General features: G+C 51.6%; 1 protein-coding gene across 2 annotated transcripts in view; it reads right to left on the reverse strand.

Moving 5' to 3' along the window:
* The window catches only part of LOC120039386 (BCL-6 corepressor-like), a 68637-nt gene that overhangs the window by 12980 nt on the left and 36213 nt on the right, over positions 1-19444 (reverse strand). For both annotated transcript variants that reach the window (XM_038984817.1, XM_038984816.1), the window contains exons 9-10: positions 3423-3589; positions 3055-3200 (exon numbers count right to left, since the gene is read on the reverse strand). In XM_038984817.1, coding sequence (XP_038840745.1) covers positions 3055-3200; positions 3423-3589 — 313 coding nt within the window. The remainder of the gene's footprint in view (positions 1-3054; positions 3201-3422; positions 3590-19444) is intronic.

Below are 19444 nucleotides of genomic sequence, written 5' to 3' on the forward strand. Positions count from 1 at the left end.
AGAGTGGCAGAGAGAGGTAAAGAGAGGCAGAGAGGGAAAGGAGAGAGAGTGGTAGAGAGAGGTAAAGAGAGAGGCAGAGAGGGAAAGGAGAGAGAGTGGCAGAGAGAGGTAAAGAGAGAGGCAGAGAGGGAACGGAGAGAGAGTGGCAGAGAGGGAGAGGTATTAGGGAGATGGAGAAAGGAGAGAAAGGAGAGAGAAAGAACGAGGCGATGGAAAGTAAGAAAGTGTGTGTTGTGTTAGCTGCTGATTAGAGCTCCCAGGGAGAGGGAACACATTGGGGGAGGAGGTGGAAATCAGACTGGCAGACAGCACATCCAGACAAACCTGACGATTTACCACGCCCCCCTTCTCTCGCCCTCTCTCTCTACTTCCTCTCGCTCCATCTTTCATTCTCTCTCTAGCTCCTTCACGCTTGCTCAGCCTCGTTCCAGTTCTCTCTGTCACACTACTCCCCCCCGATATTTCATTCCCTCTCTCTAGCCCTTCACGCTCCCTCCATCTGTCTTTTAGTCGTACTCACTCTCTCTATTTCACACACTCACTGTCTCTAGCTTCCTTGCGCTTGCCGTGTCTTCCGCTCGCTCGGTCTCTCTCTAACGTGGTCTTACACAAAGCCTGGGAGTTGAGATGGAGAGAGGAAGGGAACGAAGGAGGAAGAGGATACTACCCTGCAACGCCACTGAGTGTGTTCATCTGTTAGTGCTGGCTTGTTGTATATATGCCTCTCTGCAGCGTGTGTGTGTGTGTGTGTGTGTGTGTGTGTGTGTGTGTGTGTGTGTGTGTGTGTGTGTGTGTGTGTGTGTGTGTGTGTGTGTGTGTGTGTGTGTGTGTGTGTGTGTGTGTGTCAGCAGGGTATAGCTGAGCACTGCGCTCCCCATAGCTCTAAATGACAGCCTGGCTCTGTGGCCGTGCTGCTCTGTGGCCGTGCTGCTCTGTGGCCGTGCTGCTCTGTGGCCGTGCTGCTCTGTGGCCGTGCTGCTCTGTGGCCGTGCTGCTCTGTGGCCGTGCTGCTCTGTGGCCGTGCTGCTCTGTGGCCGTGCTGCTCTGTGGCCGTGCTGCTCTGTGGTTTGCGGGGGAAGCAGCCGTTTTAAATGCTAAGTGGGAAGTGGTGATTAGGGGAGGAGAGCGGAGGGAGAGAGGGAGCGAGGGAGAGCAGAGAAGAAAAGAGAGGTGCTGGGCTCTGATTGCTACACCCGTCCACCCCTCCTTCTGCCCCCTCCTCTCCCCCGGCTCTCTGCTCTCCCTGGGTAATGTGGGTCACGATATTGCAGCACTCAGCGCTCAGGGCAGTGTGTGTGTGTGTGTGTGTGTGTGTGTGTGTGTGTGTGTGTGTGTGTGTGTGTGTGTGTGTGTGTGTGTGTGTGTGTGTGTGTCAATGGAGATACGTCTCTCTACCGACACACACCACCTCTGTATTACATCACCACCATACTTCCAGCTCCACACACAGACACGGAAACACACGGCTATTTCAGCTGTTGTCTTGTTTCCCTGCTCAGTCCAAAGGCATTTGGGAATGAGGGATCTACCTCGCAAATAAACAACAGGATTAGGACACAAAATCCCAGAGAATCCCTGTAGAAGGCCTAGAGGCCAGGGAGGGAAGGCCAGAGAGGGAGAGAGAGGAGAGTCCAGGGAGGGAGAGAGGAGAGTCCAGGGAGGGAGAGAGGAGAGTCCAGGGAGGGAGAGAGAAGAGAGTCCAGGGAGGGAGGAGAGGCCAGAGAGGGGGAGAGAGGAGAGTCCAGGGAGGGAGAGAGAGGAGAGTCCAGGGAGGGAGAGAGAAGAGAGTCCAGGGAGGGAGAGAGAGGAGAGTCCAGGGAGGGAGAGAGAGGCGAGTCCAGGGAGGGAGAGAGAGGAGAGTCCAGGGAGGGAGAGAGAGGAGAGGCCAGAGGGAAGAGAGGGAGGAGAAGACAGGGAGGGAGGAGAGGAGAGGACAAGGAGGGAGGGAGTGCTCCTAGTGGGTTCTGGGGTGCTCCTAGTGGGCAGGCTTATGTAAAATAGTATCAACTCATCAACACTTGAGGATTAGTGAGTGGAGAGAAGCAGAGAGGCAGAGAGGGCTGGAGCTGAGGCAGCACTGTGGGCCACCGTGGAATTGAACTGAAGGGGGAAATTCTAATCCCCCTTTTTGCCTAAATGAATTGGATTTGTTGTGCGTTTTCTCTCTCTCTGGGAAGCACAGATCAGGTTAGGTGAGTGGAGTGGACTAGGCACCGTTTGGCAATCGCTGCTGGAGTGTGTGTAAGAGAAGGAAAGTGTGTGTGTGTGTGTGTGTGTGTGTGTGTGTGTGTGTGTGTGTGTGTGTGTGTGTGTGTGTGTGTGTGTGTGTGAGTGAGAGAGAGTGTGGGATAGTGTGTGCGCCAGAGCAGGGCTGATTAATAATGCCCTGAAATAGCCGGGGAGGTGAACGGATGGAGGGAGGGAGAGAGGAAGAGAGGGAGGGAGAGAGGGAGAGAGGAAGAGAGGGAGGGAGAGAGGGATGCTAGCTCACTGCGGTTCTCTCAAGCACTCAATGGAACGCTGTCCTCTACTTCCCCTTGGTATATCTCCTCACCATCCATTTAAACTGTGTGGTGCCTGGGTGTGTGTGTCTGTCTGTGTGTGTGTCTGTGTGTGTGTAATGAGGCCGTCAGTTCCCTGTCCTGGCCCCCAGAAACCGCTGGGTTGGGCCAGAGCCAGAACACACGTAGGCAAAGCGGTGTTTTGAAAGTTCGTCATTGGCTTTGATACACCGATTGGTTAGCGATGATCCAATCGCCGGTGACTTTGTTTTGTACAACAACCCTCATTTTGACGTCCCCACCAACGACCTCCCTGACGGCAGTCTCAGACTGAAGTATGTAGTGAACATAGAACAGTGGAAGTATTCCGTGTGAGTCGTCAGGCAACCTCTCTCCCCCTCACTGCACCACTCACAAGGGCCAGCCCTTAGAGGACGACCCCTCTACAGCTGTTGCTAAGTAACCTGATAGTGGGGTAACGCGGGGCAACTCCCGAGGATGATACTGTGTCCCCACAGATGAGGAACACAAAGCATCTCTAAAGCAGGCTCACCAGAGAGGAATCCCTCCATGCCGTGGGAGTGCGTCATACGGAGGAGGCTGCGGCCAGAGTATGTAGCCAGGGTTGGGTCAGCTCCGTAGGACAGTAGCAGACGGACCACTTCCAGATGGTCATTCTCCACCGCGTCATGGAGGGGCCTGGGGGGAGGGAGACAGACACGCCACACACACACTCGCGTTATGTACAGAGCCTTGGAAGGTAATTGTCCATGTCCACATGTCTGGCCTGTGTGTTAGTGAGAGAGAAAGTGAGTGTCCATGCTTAAGTGTGTGTGTGTGTGTGTGTGTGTGTGTGTGTGTGTGTGTGTGTGTGTGTGTGTGTGTGTGTGTGTGTGTGTGTGTGTGTGTGTGTGTGTCTACCTGGTGCCTTCCTGGGCGCTACAGTTGACGTCGGCACCGTGCTCCAGCAGGTGCTGAGTGATAGCAAGCCAGCCACGTGCACATGCCTCGTGCAGCGCACAGTAGCCTGCGTTGTCACGGTGATTGACGTCACACACCCTGTTCTCCAGGCAGTACAGCACTACATCCTAGATAGGACACAGAGAACAGAGGGGTTAGGGTCTCCACAGACAGGGGACAGAGGGGTTAGGGGTCTCCACAGACAGGGGACAGAGGGGTTAGGGTCTCCACAGACAGGGGACAGAGGGGTTAGGGGTCTCCACAGACAGGGGACAGAGGGGTTAGGGGTCTCCACAGACAGGGGACAGAGGGGTTAGGGTCTCCACAGACAGGGGACAGAGGGGTTAGGGGTCTCCACAGACAGGGGACAGAGGGGTTAGGGGTCTCCACAGACAGGGGACAGAGGGGTTAGGGGTCTCCACAGACAGGGGACAGAGGGGTTAGGGTCTCCACAGACAGGGGACAGAGGGGTTAGGGGTCTCCACAGACAGGGGACAGAGGGGTTAGGGGTCTCCACAGACAGGGGACAGAGGGGTTAGGGTCTCCACAGACAGGGGACAGAGGGGTTAGGGGTCTCCACAGACAGGGGACAGAGGGGTTAGGGGTCTCCACAGACAGGGGACAGAGGGGTTAGGGGTCTCCACAGACAGGGGACAGAGGGGTTAGGGGTCTCCACAGACAGGGGACAGAGGGGTTAGGGTCTCCACAGACAGGGGACAGAGGGGTTAGGGGTCTCCACAGACAGGGGACAGAGGGGTTAGGGGTCTCCACAGACAGGGGACAGAGGGGTTAGGGGTCTCCACAGACAGGGGACAGAGGGGTTAGGGGTCTCCACAGACAGGGGACAGAGGGGTTAGGGTCTCCACAGACAGGGGACAGAGGGGTTAGGGTCTCCACAGACAGGGGACAGAGGGGTTAGGGGTCTCCACAGACAGGGGACAGAGGGGTTAGGGGTCTCCACAGACAGGGGACAGAGGGGTTAGGGGTCTCCACAGACAGGGGACAGAGGGGTTAGGGGTCTCCACAGACAGGGGACAGAGGGGTTAGGGGTCTCCATAGACAGGAGACAGAGGGGTTAGGGTCTCCACAGACAGGGGACAGAGGGGTTAGGGAAGTTCATAGGGCTCTGAATGGAATACTGCTTTGGTCCACATCTTCCAGTTCCATTCAAAATTCCATTTAATTCAATGAAGCTTAAAATAACTTCTTATGGCTGCAGGGGCAGTATTGAGTAGCTTGGATGAAAGGTGCACAGAGGTGCCCAGAGTAAACGGCCTGCTCCTCAGTCATAGTTGCTAATATATGCATATTATTATTAGTATTGGATAGAAAACACTCTGAAGTTTCTAAAACTGTTTGAATTATGTATGTGAGTATAACAGAACTCATATGGCAGGCAAAAACCTGAGAAAAAATCCAAACAGGAAGTGGAAATTCTGAGGCTGGTCGATTTTCAACCAAGATCCCATTGAAATCACAGCGAGATATGAATGAGTTTGCACTTCCTACGGCTTCCACTAGATGTCAACAGTCTGTAGAACTTTGTCTGATAACTCTACTGTGAAGGGGGGCCTAATGAGAAGAGAATTAGTCAGGTCTGCCATGAGGTGACCATGCTTTGACCATGCGCGTTCACATGAGAGGGATCTCTGTTCCATCGCTCATCTGAAGTCTGAAGTCAATGTATTTTTCCGGTTGGAACATTATTCAAGATGTATGTTAACAACATTCTAGATTGATTCAATACATCGTTTCACATGTTTCTACTGACTGTTACGGAACTTTTGGACATTTCGTCAAGTTTTAGTGAACGCGCTTCGTGACTTTGGAATTGTTTACCAAACGCGCTAACAAAAGTAGCTAATTAGACATAAATAACGGACATTATCGAACAAATCAAGCATTTATTGTGGACCTGGGATTCCTGGGAGTGCATTCTGATGAAGATCATCAAAGGTAAGGGAATATTTATCATGTAATTTCTGGTTTCTGTTGACTCCAACATGGCGACTAATTTGACTATTGTTCTGAGCGCCGTCTCAGATTATTGCATGGTTTGCTTTTTCCGTAAAGTTTTTTTGAAATCTGACACAGCGGTTGCATTAAGGAGAGGTATATCTATAATTCCATGTGTATAACTTGTATTATCATCTACATTTATGATGAGTATTTCTGTTGAATCGATGTGGCTATGCAAAATCACTGGATGTTTTTGGAACTAGTGAACGTAACACGCCAATGTAAACTCAGATTTTTTTATATAAATATGAACTTTATCAAACAAAACATACATGTATTGTGTAACATGAAGTCCTATGAGTGTCATCTGATGAAGATCATCAAAGGTTAGTGATTCATTTTATCTCTATTTGTGCTTTTTGTGACTCCTATCTTTGGCTGGAAAAATGACTGTGTTTGTCTGTGATTTGGCAGTGACCTAACATAATCGTTTGTGGTGCTTTCACTGAAAATCCTATTTGAAATCAGACACTTTGGTGGGATTAACAACAAGATTACCTTTAAAATTATATAAGACACATGTATGTTTGAGGAATTTTAATTATGAGATTTCTGTTGTTTGAATTTGGCGCCCTGCACTTTCACTGGCTGTTGTCATATCGATCCCGTTAACGGGATTGCAGCCATTTAAAAGAAACAGATACACACTGACAAGGGTGAAATTCATCAACAGCCGTAGGAAGTTAGATTTAGATCAAACCGACGACACATTTGAATGAGAACACTCTTGGGTTCTTTAGTCTATTTCTAAGATCCAACTTAACCCTAGACCCCATGTTATTCCTCAGTATAGTACCTACTACACTATCTGTATCAGACTGACTCAACCCTACCTAGACCCCATGTTATTCCTCAGTATAGTACCTACTACACTATCTGTATCAGACTGACTCAACCCTACCTAGACCCCATGTTATTCCTCAGTATAGTACCTACTACACTATCTGTATCAGACTGACTCAACCCTACCTAGACCCCATGTTATTCCTCAGTATAGTACCTACTACACTATCTGTATCAGATTGACTCAACCCTACCTAGACCCCATGTTATTCCTCAGTATAGTACCTACTACACTATCTGTATCAGACTGACTCAACCCTACCTAGACCCCATGTTATTCCTCAGTATAGTACCTACTACACTATCTGTATCAGACTGACTACACCCTACCTAGACCCCATGTTATTCCTCAGTATAGTACCTACTACACTATCTGTATCAGACTGACTCAACACTACATAGCCCCTCTTAGCCAGTCCTAATATCAAGTATGTACTACACTATCTGTAACAGACTGACTCAACCCTACCTAGCCCCTCTTAGCCAGTCCTTCTAATATCAGAAGATGGTGTCCAAGAGAGATTGAAATGGAACTGGTCCAGAGAACTGGATCTGTGCGGTTCTCATCCCTCATCCTCTCAACCAGGGCAGTGGAAGGTAAGCCATTACAGGAGCCTCCGCTCTGATTCCCATCTCTATGCAAATGCTGTGGAGTGGTCGCCGAGCCTTTCATTTTTCAATAAGTCTTATCAAACGGCTGCCTGGGCGGCTCAAAATAGCCCAGTCAATCTGTCCCTCCTGAACGGTCCCATATATTTTCTACTAACATCTGGGTAATGGATTTGGATGGCTGTGTGTGATGGCTCAGGCTGGCCAGTTATGGACCATATCCACAATGGCTGCGCAGTTGCTCCTAAAAACCTGGGATTCTGAGCCACTGGAGAGTATGTTTGAGCCGGAATGCTTCCTAGCAGAGAGATCCTTTAACCCAACAGCAGGGAAGCAGGGGCCATTAAATTGTTTCTCCCCACCCAACTCCATTCAGTAAAGGGGATTAAACCAAATTGAATTCAGGTTTGGAATTTAAAAAAAACTGCCAATTATTTTTCCATTGAGGAGGGATTCAATTTCAATTCACTTACTTTCACTTTCTGTGCCTGGCCTTAAGAGGATACTTTGTGATTTTGGCAATGAGGCCCTTTATTTACGTCCCCAGCCTCAGATGAACTTGTGGATACCATTTGTATGTTTGAGTCCAGTATGAAGGAAGTTAGAGGTATGCTCTTCTAGGCATTGCGATAACTCTAGTTAGCAATTACAGTTGCGCTAGTTAGCAACTTCGTTCAAACCGCATGCGGAGACATACATGGTATCCAGGAGTTATTCTGACTCCTGGGAAACATCGCCAAAATCCTGAAGTATCCCTTTAACATGACTCATGTCATGAGTCACAGTGGCAAAGAATTATAATTAATTGCAATTCTATAGACAGTTTGCTGACTCCAAGGCCTGACCAAAGCAATGAGAATATTTTATTTATTTATATAACCTTTATTGAACTAGGCAAATCAGCAAAGAACAAATTCTTATTTACAATGATGGCCTACCAAGAGGCAAAACGCCTCCTGCGGGGACGGGGGCTGGGATTAAAAATGTAAATATAGGACAAAACACACATAACCACGAGACACCACTACATAAAGAGAGACCTAACATAACAACATAGCATGGCATATGAATGTATATACCTAAAAAGTCATCGATAACGGAAATATGTAGTCCTGTAGTATGTTGTTAATGATAGAATTCAGTCAGAATGAGAACAGCAGAATAAAGCGAAATAAGCATTAGGTCGACAGCAGTCTCTCTTCTGTCTATGTGCTCATTTACCTGTGTCAGACAGCGCTGCGCAGCGCGGCTGGCATCGTTAACAAACCATACACACCCTTCCAGTCAGCCCAGTGTGGCTAGCATCAAACCACACACACAACCCCAGACAAACAGAAGGAACCAGGGTAGCGAAGCGTGGAAAGAGAGAGAGGTCCAGAGAAAGAGAGTGAGAAAGATAGAGACTAGCAGCAGCGCTCCACACAGAGAGCAGAAACAGACATTAGCATTCAGCTAGCGTAGCGCTGCTTTGACGTGCCCTCCCTCCCGACCCGTATTCATAGAATTCATTCACAGCTCCCCACCGCCGTGCTGTGAGCTGCGAGCACACACACACACACACACACACACACACACACACACACACACACACACACACACACACACACACACACACACACACACACACACACACACACACACACACAGTGTCTGTATCTTTAGATACAGCGTGGTCGTGTGGCTGCCGTGGCAACAAATGAGTACAACTCCTGCTACTGCCAGTGCCGTGGCAACTTAAGCGCTAAACAGCGAGAGCTTGCATTGCGGTTGGCATGCCTGGTGGACAACAAAATAGACCATAACACAGTACACAGTGTTCAAACGACCAGCAGCCCCCACTCTTCTCAAATGGACTCTTCTCCAAAAAACTGCTCACCAACAGTGGTCAAACATAGGCCCTACAGTCCCTCTCCACTCAAACACACTACTTCAACTCAAACACTTCAGCGCTGAAAGCAAACGGTGTCCTCCGCCTCGAGAGCTGCTTTATAGTTGTCTACTACCGTGGCGCGGTAGCTACCAGTCTACCACAGTGGCGCGGTAGCTACTAGTCTACCACCGTGGCGCGGTAGCTTCCAGTCTACCACCGTGGCGCGGTAGCTACCAGTCTACCACCGTGGCGCGGTAGCTTCCAGTCTACCACCGTGGCGCGGTAGCTACCAGTCTACCACCGTGGTGCGGTAGCTGCCAGTCTACCACCGTGGCGCGGTAGCTACCAGTCTACCACCGTGGCGCGGTAGCTACCAGTCTACCACCGTGGCGCGGTAGCTTCCAGTCTACCACCGTGGCGCGGTAGCTTCCAGTCTACCACCGTGGCGCGGTAGCTTCCAGTCTACCACCGTGGCACGGTAGCTTCCAGTCTACCACCGTGGCGCGGTAGCTTCCAGTCTACCACCGTGGCGCGGTACCTTCCAGTCTACCACCGTGGCGCGGTAGCTACCAGTCTACTACCGTGGCGCGGTAGCTACCTGTCTACTACCGTGGCGCGGTAGCTTCCAGTCTACCACCGTGGCGCGGTAGCTACCAGTCTACCACCGTGGTGCGGTAGCTGCCAGTCTACCACCGTGGCGCGGTAGCTTCCAGTCTACCACCGTGGCGCGGTAGCTTCCAGTCTACCACCGTGGCGCGGTAGCTTCCAGTCTACCACCGTGGCGCGGTAGCTTCCAGTCTACCACCGTGGTGCGGTAGCTACCAGTCTACTACCGTGGCGCGGTAGCTACCTGTCTACTACCGTGGCGCGGTAGCTACTAGTCTACCACCGTGGCGCGGTAGCTTCCAGTCTACCACCGTGGCGCGGTAGCTACCAGTCTACTACCGTGGTGTGGTAGCTACTAGTCTACTACTGTGGTGTGGTAGCTACTAGTCTACTACTGTGGTGTGGTAGCTACTAGTCTACTACTGTGGTGTGGTAGCTACTAGTCTACTACTGTGGTAGCTACCAGTCTACTACTGTGGTGTGGTGTCTACTACTGTGGTGTGGTGTAGTGTCTACTACTGTGGTGTGGTAGCTACTAGTCTACTACTGTGGTGTAGTGTCTACTACTGTGGTGTGGTAGCTACTAGTCTACTACTGTGGTGTCTACTACTGTGGTGTGGTAGCTACTAGTCTACTACTGTGGTGTGGTGTCTATTACTGTGGTGTGGTGTCTACTACTGTGGTGTAGTGTCTACTACTGTGGTGTGGTAGCTCCTAGTCTACTACTGTGGTGTGGTGTCTACTACTGTGGTGTGGTGTCTACTACTGTGGTGTGGTAGCTACTAGTCTACTACTGTGGTATGGTAGCTACTAGTCTACTACTGTGGTGTGGTGTCTACTAGTCTACTACTGTGGTGTAGTGTCTACTATTGTGGTGTGGTAGCTACTAGTCTACTACTGTGGTGTGGTAGCTACTAGTCTACTACTGTGGAGTGGTAGCTACTAGTCTACTACTGTGGTGTGGTAGCTACCAGTCTACTACTGTGGTGTGGTAGCTACTAGTCTACTACTGTGGTGTAGTGTCTACTACTGTGGTGTGGTAGCTACTACTGTGGTGTGGTAGCTACTACTGTGGTGTGGTAGCTACTAGTCTACTACTGTGGTGTGGTAGCTACTAGTCTACTACTGTGGTGTGGTAGCTACTAGTCTACTACTGTGGTGTGGTGTCTACTACTGTGGTGTGGTAGCTACTAGTCTACTACTGTGGTGTGGTAGCTACTAGTCTACTACTGTGGTGTGGTAGCTACTAGTCTACTACTGTGGTGTGGTAGCTACTAGTCTACTACTGTGGTGTGGTAGCTACTAGTCTACTACTGTGGTGTGGTAGCTACTAGTCTACTACTGTGGTGTGGTGTCTACTACTGTGGTGTGGTAGCTACTAGTCTACTACTGTGGTGTGGTGTCTACTACTGTGGTGTGGTAGCCACTAGTCTACTACTGTGGTGTGGTAGCTACTAGTCTACTACTGTGGTGTGGTAGCTACTAGTCTACTACTGTGGTGTGGTAGCTACTAGTCTACTACTGTGATGTGGTGTCTACTACTGTGGTGTGGTAGCCACTAGTCTACTACTGTGGTGTGGTAGCTACTAGTCTACTACTGTGGTAGCTACTAGTCTACTACTGTGGTGTGGTAGCTACTAGGCCTAATTTTGCTATGAACGTGTACATGGTACAGTTCCACATATTAAAAGCACAGCGGGCTGTAGTGAGCTGTGGAGGTCTGTCTGTTTTCCAGCCGGCTGGTCGGTCGGTGGAGCTAAGCGGGGCATTAAACACATGATAAAGCACAGCTTTAATGGCCGCCAGAGGAGAGGAGCGCAGCGGAGAGCACAGGGTTGTTGATTTCTTTCCCGTCGCAGTAAAACACCCACCTCCCTCTCTCCTTTCACCTCCCTCTCTCCTTTCACCTCCCTCTCTCCTTTCACCTCCCTCTCTCCTTTCACCTCCCTCTCCCCTCTCTCCTTTCACCTCCCTCTCTCCTTTCACCTCCCTCTCTCCTTTCACCTCCCTCTCCTTTCACCTCCCTCTCTCCTTTCACCTCCCTCTCCCCTCTCTCCTTTCACCTCCCTCTCTCCTTTCACCTCCCTCTCTCCTTTCACCTCCCTCTCTCCTTTCACCTCCCTCTCTCCTTTCACCTCCCTCTCTCCTTTCACCTCCCTCTCCCCTCTCTCCTCTCTCCTTTCACCTCCCTCTCTCCTCTCTCCTTTCACCTCCCTCTCCCCTCTCTCCTTTCACCTCCCTCTCCCCTCTCTCCTCTCTCCTTTCACCTCCCTCTCCCCTTTCACCTCTCTCCTTTCACCTCCCTCTCCCCTCTCTCCTCCCTCTCCCCTCTCTCCTTTCATAGTTCCTCTTTAATCTCTCCCTCCTCAGGGCGGATGGCCTTCTAGCTCACTCACCCCCCCCACAGACTGTTAACCCTCTAGCTACTCTATCACCTAGAGAACACAACCACACACTACCTACCTAACTCCCTCACAAACCCACACATACGCTAATGATAGACAAGTCTCACAAAGAAGTGTTAGAATTGAAATGCATATGGAGGTTAGAGCGAGGAGAGCGAGAGATTCCAACCTTGAGAATGCTGAAGCCTTGTTTCTCATCTACTAACACTTGACAGACTGGGACACACACGCACACTCGGACATACACACACGCTACACGGGCATATTGTCCATTTTTCACTGTGTCCTAAGCGTCACCTAGGCCGGCGCCGTTTAGATAATCAGGAAGTGAAAAACAACAGCGTGGTTTAGAGCTCTCTCTGATGCTGGTTCTAATTTTACCCTGCATTCACCAGCAGACAAAGACTAGGAGACCACACAGTGTATTACGATGGAGAGAAAAGAACAGAGGAGTAGGGAGAAGAGGAGGGAAAAAAGAGGGGGAGCGTGAAAAGGCCGGGGCACACTAAGTGGAGCTTTTAATTGAGCGGGCGTGATCTCTCCTTTCTCCTTCTCGTTTCTCTGGCTTTTTTCTTGTACTCATTCAGCCAGTGAGTGGGAGTACAGCGTTGAAGGGGGAGTGTGGCGAGAGGGGGGGTGTCGAGAGAGCAGTGGGGGGCCTGGGGATATGGAGAGGGTGTGTGTGTGTGTGCGTGCGCGCGCACGCACGCACTGGGGATGTGTCTGAACGGCTGCGTCTCTGAGGTCTGGCAGACAGACAAGAGAGGAGGATACGAGCTGCGATAACACCCTACAGCACTCTCACATAAGGGCCTGTGTGTGTGTGTGAGTGAGAGCGAGCGGGTGAAAGAGATGGCGTGAGCATGCATTTTTAGAGGGCAGAGCTATAGGTGTTTGTTAGCCTTTATGAGTGTCTGTATTGAATGTGCTGCACGTGTGTTTTTAAAGGTCATTCGTGTGAACTCTTGAGGAAGTAAAACCTCCAGTGGTTTTTATGGATGGCATGTGTGAGGACAATCAGTTACTTTGGACACGTAAGCATGCAAATGAGTACAATTAGGTGTGCCCATCCCGGTGTGTGTGTGTGTGTGTGTGTGTGTGTGTGTGTGTGTGTGTGTGTGTGTGTGTGTGTGTGTGTGTGTGTGTTATTAGTTCTGGCAGGTACAGGACAAAGCCTTGACTCATTTTCAACCCAGCCTCATTAACATATCCCATTGGCATCCTCGGCACGGCAGGATTGTGAAGAGAGAGAGAGAGAGAGAGAGAGAGCGACCACTCATGTGTCGCGACACGCATCGCAAAGACTAAAGGATTCTGAAATATGCAGGAAGTGAGTGTTTGTGTGTATGCATGTCAAAGGGCTTTTGGCTGGTCCCCGTGTAGCTCAGTTGGAAGAGCATTGTGGGTTCTATTCCCACGGAGGACCAGTAAAATTAAAATACAAAAATATTATATTAAATGTATGTACTCACTACTGTAAGTCACTCTGGATAAGCGTTTGCTAAATGACTAAAAGGCAACAGCCGGTAGGGCTGTGTGTCTGTGTTGAGTGGAGACACACTGTGTCGAGTGTGTGTGTGTGTGTTTGTATGGCGCTGCTAGCTGGTCGGTGACAAGAGAGTGACAACACAAAGACAGGAGGACCAGTCTCAGTACTATGCACTTTCTATCCTTCCCTCACCTCCTTCCATCACCTCCTTCCGTCACCTCCTTCCCTCACCTCTTTCCCTCACCTCCTTCCATCACCTCCTTCCGTCCATGAACATTGACCTCACATACATGACAGAAGCAAGCAACATGGTGGATGGATCCTATCGCTTATTTTAGCGGCAAACAAAGTCACAAATGATCTAGATATTCCCTATTTAACAAATACACCCAATTCATCTGAATAAATAAGACAAAGCAAAACAGCTGAATAAAATCTAAATATTATTAGTGGTGAACTGATAGGTGCTCTCTCCCAGTTATAATAATGAATAGATGCTGTGATCAGAGAGACTATGGAAATGGCTGCATGACCAACGTCAACCATTCAAGCAGATAAAAACAACAGTCTCTTGCATCCACAGTAAGAAGCACAAACCAACGCCATGCCTCACCACAGATCCTCATTCCACTCAAACACTGCACTCCAAACCCACACGCAAATACACAAGACTCACTGTAGATATATACATCACACACACACACACACACACCCCAGCAATTGAGATTCTGCACTGCTGCCGGAGTGATATTCCACAATCCGAGTGTGAATTTGCATGTGTGTGGTGTGAGTGTGTGCGTGTGTGCGCTGTGAGTGTGTGTAATTAAAGGCAGTCCTAAGGCTAAGTGATACAAGTGTGAAGATTGCGGGAGAGATCGATCCAACGGAGCCTCCCAGTTTTGCACACTGACTGGAATTTGTTTTGGAGGGGCTGTGAAACGAAAGCAGGCGTGCAGGCGGCAAGCCCAGCGTGTGGAGTGGAGGGGGAGGAGGAGAGGAAGTGGGGGAGGAGAGGGAGGGAGGGAGCGGCGCGTTGAAAGGCCCGGCCTCGCAGCCCTGTCGTATTTCACAGTCTTCCTCTCTCTCTTGCTCTTGCATTCTCTACAGTGCTCACTGTCTGCTGTGCCATGCTGCGCTGCGCTGTGTGCGTGAGAGAGAGAGAGAGAGAGTGCGGGCGGCCCTAGGGAGCTGCTTGTGGCTTATCACACGCAGGCAGTTAGAAAAGCTTCCTGTCGGGGCCTGCTGAAGGAGGGAGGGAGCCAGGGAGAGAGGGAGGGAGGAAGCGAAGGAGGGAGAGAGAGAGAGAGAGGAAGCGAGGGAGGGAGAGACGGAGGGAGGGGAGGAAAAAACCCTGAAGGCTAGAAAAACAAGATGCCGTTGGATTTACGCTCAAACACAGCAGCCATGTCCAGCGGCGCCGAGCGGGGAACGAGGGGGGGAGAGAGGGCTCAGGGGTGGACAGGGCTAGCGGCGCCGAGCGGGGAACGAGGGGGGGAGAGAGGGCTCAGGGGTGGACAGGGCTAGCGGCGCCGAGCAGGGAACGAGGGGGGGAGAGAGGGCTCAGGGGTGGACAGGGCTAGCGGCGCCGAGCGGGGAACGAGGGGGGGAGAGAGGGCTCAGGGGTGGACAGGGCTAGCGGCGCTGAGCGGGGAACGAGGGGGGGAGAGAGGGCTCAGGGGTGGACAGGGCTAGCGGCGCCGAGCGGGGAACGAGGGGGGGAGAGAGGGCTCAAGGGTGGACAGGGCTAGCGGCGCCGAGCGGGGAACGAGGGGGGGAGAGAGGGCTCAGGGGTGGACAGGGCTAGCGGCGCCGAGCGGGGAACGAGGGGGGGAGAGAGGGCTCAGGGGCGGACAGGGCTAGCGGCGCTGAGCGGGGAACGAGGGGGGGAGAGAGGGCTCAGGGGTGGACAGGGCTAGCGGCGCCGAGCGGGGAACGAGGGGGGGAGAGAGGGCTCAGGGGTGGACAGGGCTAGCGGAGGAGAAGAAGAACAAGGAAAGGGAGGTGGAGAGTGGACGCTACAGGATTAAATCTGCCCTCCTCCTCCTCTCCTCCTCTCGTATAAATCAAAGAGCTCCGTCTGGAGCGCATGCCTCACTGCCTCCAGTACACACACTACGGAGAGCACACACACACTCAAAACCCTGGCCACAGACACTGGTCTACTAAAACCAAACCTACCTTTGATCTAGAGGGAAACCATTTCTCCCACCTCCAAACCGTTATATCTTCCCATTTCATAGAACACACTGCCAATTCCCTCCAACACCAACTCTATCTGTCCTGCTGTCCACCTCAAGTAAAAACCACATTCAGTTTGAGACCCTCTCTACCCCCAGCTCATCTCCCCGCGTCACAAAAGGTTGTCTTTCTACTGCAGTCTCCTTTAAAACTACAATGTTTTTGCACTGGAGAGTAAGAAGACGGGGATGAAGGGAGGAGGAAGGGAGGGAGAGGACGAGTCATGCGTTCCAAACAGCATTAATGGTTGGTTTCCTGCGAGCGGTGCCAGTCCTTTCAGGCAGCCCTGCTGGAACTAATCCACAGGCTCATTAATCTGGGGGGACAAATTAGTCATGGACGGCCTTAATCCCAATATTCCTAATATTCCCAGGGTTTAGACCAGGAAAGGGAGAAGATTAATTTTTATCCAAATTGTGGGTTTTTTAGGGGCACTTTTAAAAAATATAGTTTTGGGAAACTGGGTTGGATGTGGTAGGAAAGGGTTAAGAGCTACTGGAGATTTGGAGAGAGAAGAGAGCAGAGACGTACTCCAGCAAGTCTGTGTGTGAGAGAGCAGAGCCATACTCCAGCAAGTCTGTGTGGGAGAGAGCAGAGCCGTACTCCAGCAAGTCTGTGTGTGAGAGAGCAGAGCCGTACACCAGCAAGTCTGTGTGGGAGAGAGCAGAGCCGTACTCCAGCAAGTCTGTGTGTGAGAGAGCAGAGCCGTACACCAGCAAGTCTGTGTGGGAGAGAGCAGAGACGTACTCCAGCAAGTCTGTGTGTGAGAGAGCAGAGACATACTCCAGCAAGTCTGTGTGTGAGAGAGCAGAGCCGTACTCCTGCAAGTCTGTGTGGGAGAGAGCAGAGACGTACACCAGCAAGTCTGTGTGTGAGAGAGCAGAGACGTACTCCAGCAAGTCTGTGTGGGAGAGAGCAGAGACGTACTCCAGTAAGTCTGTGTGGGAGAGAGCAGAGCCGTACTCCTGCAAGTCTGTGTGAGAGAGCAGAGCCGTACTCCTGCAAGTCTGTGTGTGAGAGAGCAGAGCCGTACTCCAGCAAGTCTGTGTGGGAGAGAGCAGAGACGTACTCCAGCAAGTCTGTGTGTGAGAGAGCAGAGCCGTACTCCAGCAAGTCTGTGTGGGAGAGAGCAGAGACGTACTCCAGCAAGTCTGTGTGTGAGAGAGCAGAGCCGTACTCCAGCAAGTCTGTGTGGGAGAGAGCAGAGACGTACACCAGCAAGTCTGTGTGTGAGAGAGCAGAGCCGTACTCCAGCAAGTCTGTGTGTGAGAGAGCAGAGCCGTACTCCTGCAAGTCTGTGTGGGAGAGAGCAGAGACGTACTCCAGCAAGTCTGTGTGTGAGAGAGCAGAGCCGTACTCCAGCAAGTCTGTGTGGGAGAGAGCAGAGACGTACTCCAGCAAGTCTGTGTGAGAGAGAGCAGAGACGTACTCCAGCAAGTCTGTGTGGGAGAGAGCAGGATGAGTGTATGCGGGAAAGCAGTGTGTGTGTGTGAGAGAGAGAGAGGGAAAGCAGTGTGTATGCTAGCTAGGCGACTGCTCTGTGCCTGGTGGAGGGCTCTCACATGGCCTCTCGTCTCTTAGACAAGTGAAGGGAGAGAGAACTAGCAGACGTAAACTGAACGAGATGGAGAGAATGAACGAAAAACTACCCAGGGAGAGAGAGACAGAAGAACAAACCAACACACTAGCACCCCATACAGCCCTTCAAACCAACACACTAGCACCCCGTACAGCCCTTCAAACCAACACACTAGCACCCCGTACAGCCCTTCAAACCAACACACTAGCACCCCATACAGCCCTTCAAACCAACACACTAGCACCCCGTACAGCCCTTCAAACCAACACACTAGCACCCCACACAGCCCTTCAAACCAACACACTAGCACCCCGTACAGCCCTTCAAACCAACACACTAGCACCCCGTACAGCCCTTCAAACCAACACACTAGCACCCCATACAGCCCTTCAAACCAACACACTAGCACCCCGTACAGCCCTTCAAACCAACACACTAGCACCCCACACAGCCCTTCAAACCAACACACTAGCACCCCGTACAGCCCTTCAAACCAACACACTAGCACCCCGTACAGCCCTTCAAACCAACACACTAGCACCCCGCACAGCCCTTCAAACCAACACACTAGCACCCCGCACAGCCCTTCAAACCAACACACTAGCACCCCGTACAGCCCTTCAAACCAACACACTAGCACCCCGCACAGCCCTTCAAACCAACACACTAGCACCCCGCACAGCCCTTCAAACCAACACACTAGCACCCCGCACAGCCCTTCAAACCAACACACTAGCACCCCGTACAGCCCTTCAAACCAACACACTAGCACCCCGTACAGCCCTTCAAACCAACACACTAGCACCCCGCACAGCCCTTCAAACCAACACACTAGCACCCCGCACAGCCCTTCAAACCAACACACTAGCACCCCGTACAGCCCTTCAAACCAACACACTAGCACCCCGTACAGCCCTTCAAACCAACACACTAGCACCCCGCACAGCCCTTCAAACCAACACACTAGCACCCCGCACAGCCCTTCAAACCAACACACTAGCACCCCGCACAGCCCTTCAAACCAACACACTAGCACCCCACACAGCCCTTCAAACCAACACACTAGCACCCCGCACAGCCCTTCAAACCAACACACTAGCACCCCGTACAGCCCTTCAAACCAACACACTAGCACCCCGCACAGCCCTTCAAACCAACACACTAGCACCCCGTACAGCCCTTCAAACCAACACACTAGCACCCCGCACAGCCCTTCAAACCAACACACTAGCACCCCGTACAGCCCTTCAAACCAACACACTAGCACCCCGTACAGCCCTTCAAACCAACACACTAGCACCCCGTACAGCCCTTCAAACCAACACACTAGCACCCCGTACAGCACTTCAAACCAACACACTAGCACCCCGTACAGCCCTTCAAACCAACACACTAGCACCCCGTACAGCCCTTCAAACCAACACACTAGCACCCCGTACAGCCCTTCAAACCAACACACTAGCACCCCGTACAGCCCTTCAAACCAACACACTAGCACCCCACACAGCCCTTCAAACCAACACACTAGCACCCCGTACAGCCCTTCAAACCAACACACTAGCACCCCACACAGCCCTTCAAACCAACACACTAGCACCCCACACAGCCCTTCAAACCAACACACTAGCACCCCGTACAGCCCTTCAAACCAACACACTAGCACCCCGTACAGCCCTTCAAACCAACAGACTAGCACCCCGCACAGCCCTTCAAACCAACACACTAGCACCCCGTACAGCCCTTCAAACCAACACACTAGCACCCCGTACAGCCCTTCAAACCAACACACTAGCACCCCACACAGCCCTTCAAACCAACACACTAGCACCCCGTACAGCCCTTCAAACCAACACACTAGCACCCCGTACAGCACTTCAAACCAACACACTAGCACCCCGTACAGCCCTTCAAACCAACACACTAGCACCCCACACAGCCCTTCAAACCAACACACTAGCACCCCGTACAGCCCTTCAAACCAACACACTAGCACCCCGCACAGCCCTTCAAACCAACACACTAGCACCCCATACAGCCCTTCAAACCAACACACTAGCACCCCGCACAGCCCTTCAAACCAACACACTAGCACCCCGTACAGCCCTTCAAACCAACACACTAGCACCCCGCACAGCCCTTCAAACCAACACACTAGCACCCCGCACAGCCCTTCAAACCAACACACTAGCACCCCGCACAGCCCTTCAAACCAACACACTAGCACCCCGTACAGCCCTTCAAACCAACACACTAGCACCCCGCACAGCCCTTCAAACCAACACACTAGCACCCCGCACAGCCCTTCAAACCAACACACTAGCACCC

The sequence above is a fragment of the Salvelinus namaycush genome, unplaced genomic scaffold (genome assembly GCF_016432855.1).
Source record: "Salvelinus namaycush isolate Seneca unplaced genomic scaffold, SaNama_1.0 Scaffold269, whole genome shotgun sequence".
In the NCBI taxonomy this organism is placed as follows: Eukaryota; Metazoa; Chordata; class Actinopteri; order Salmoniformes; family Salmonidae; genus Salvelinus; species Salvelinus namaycush.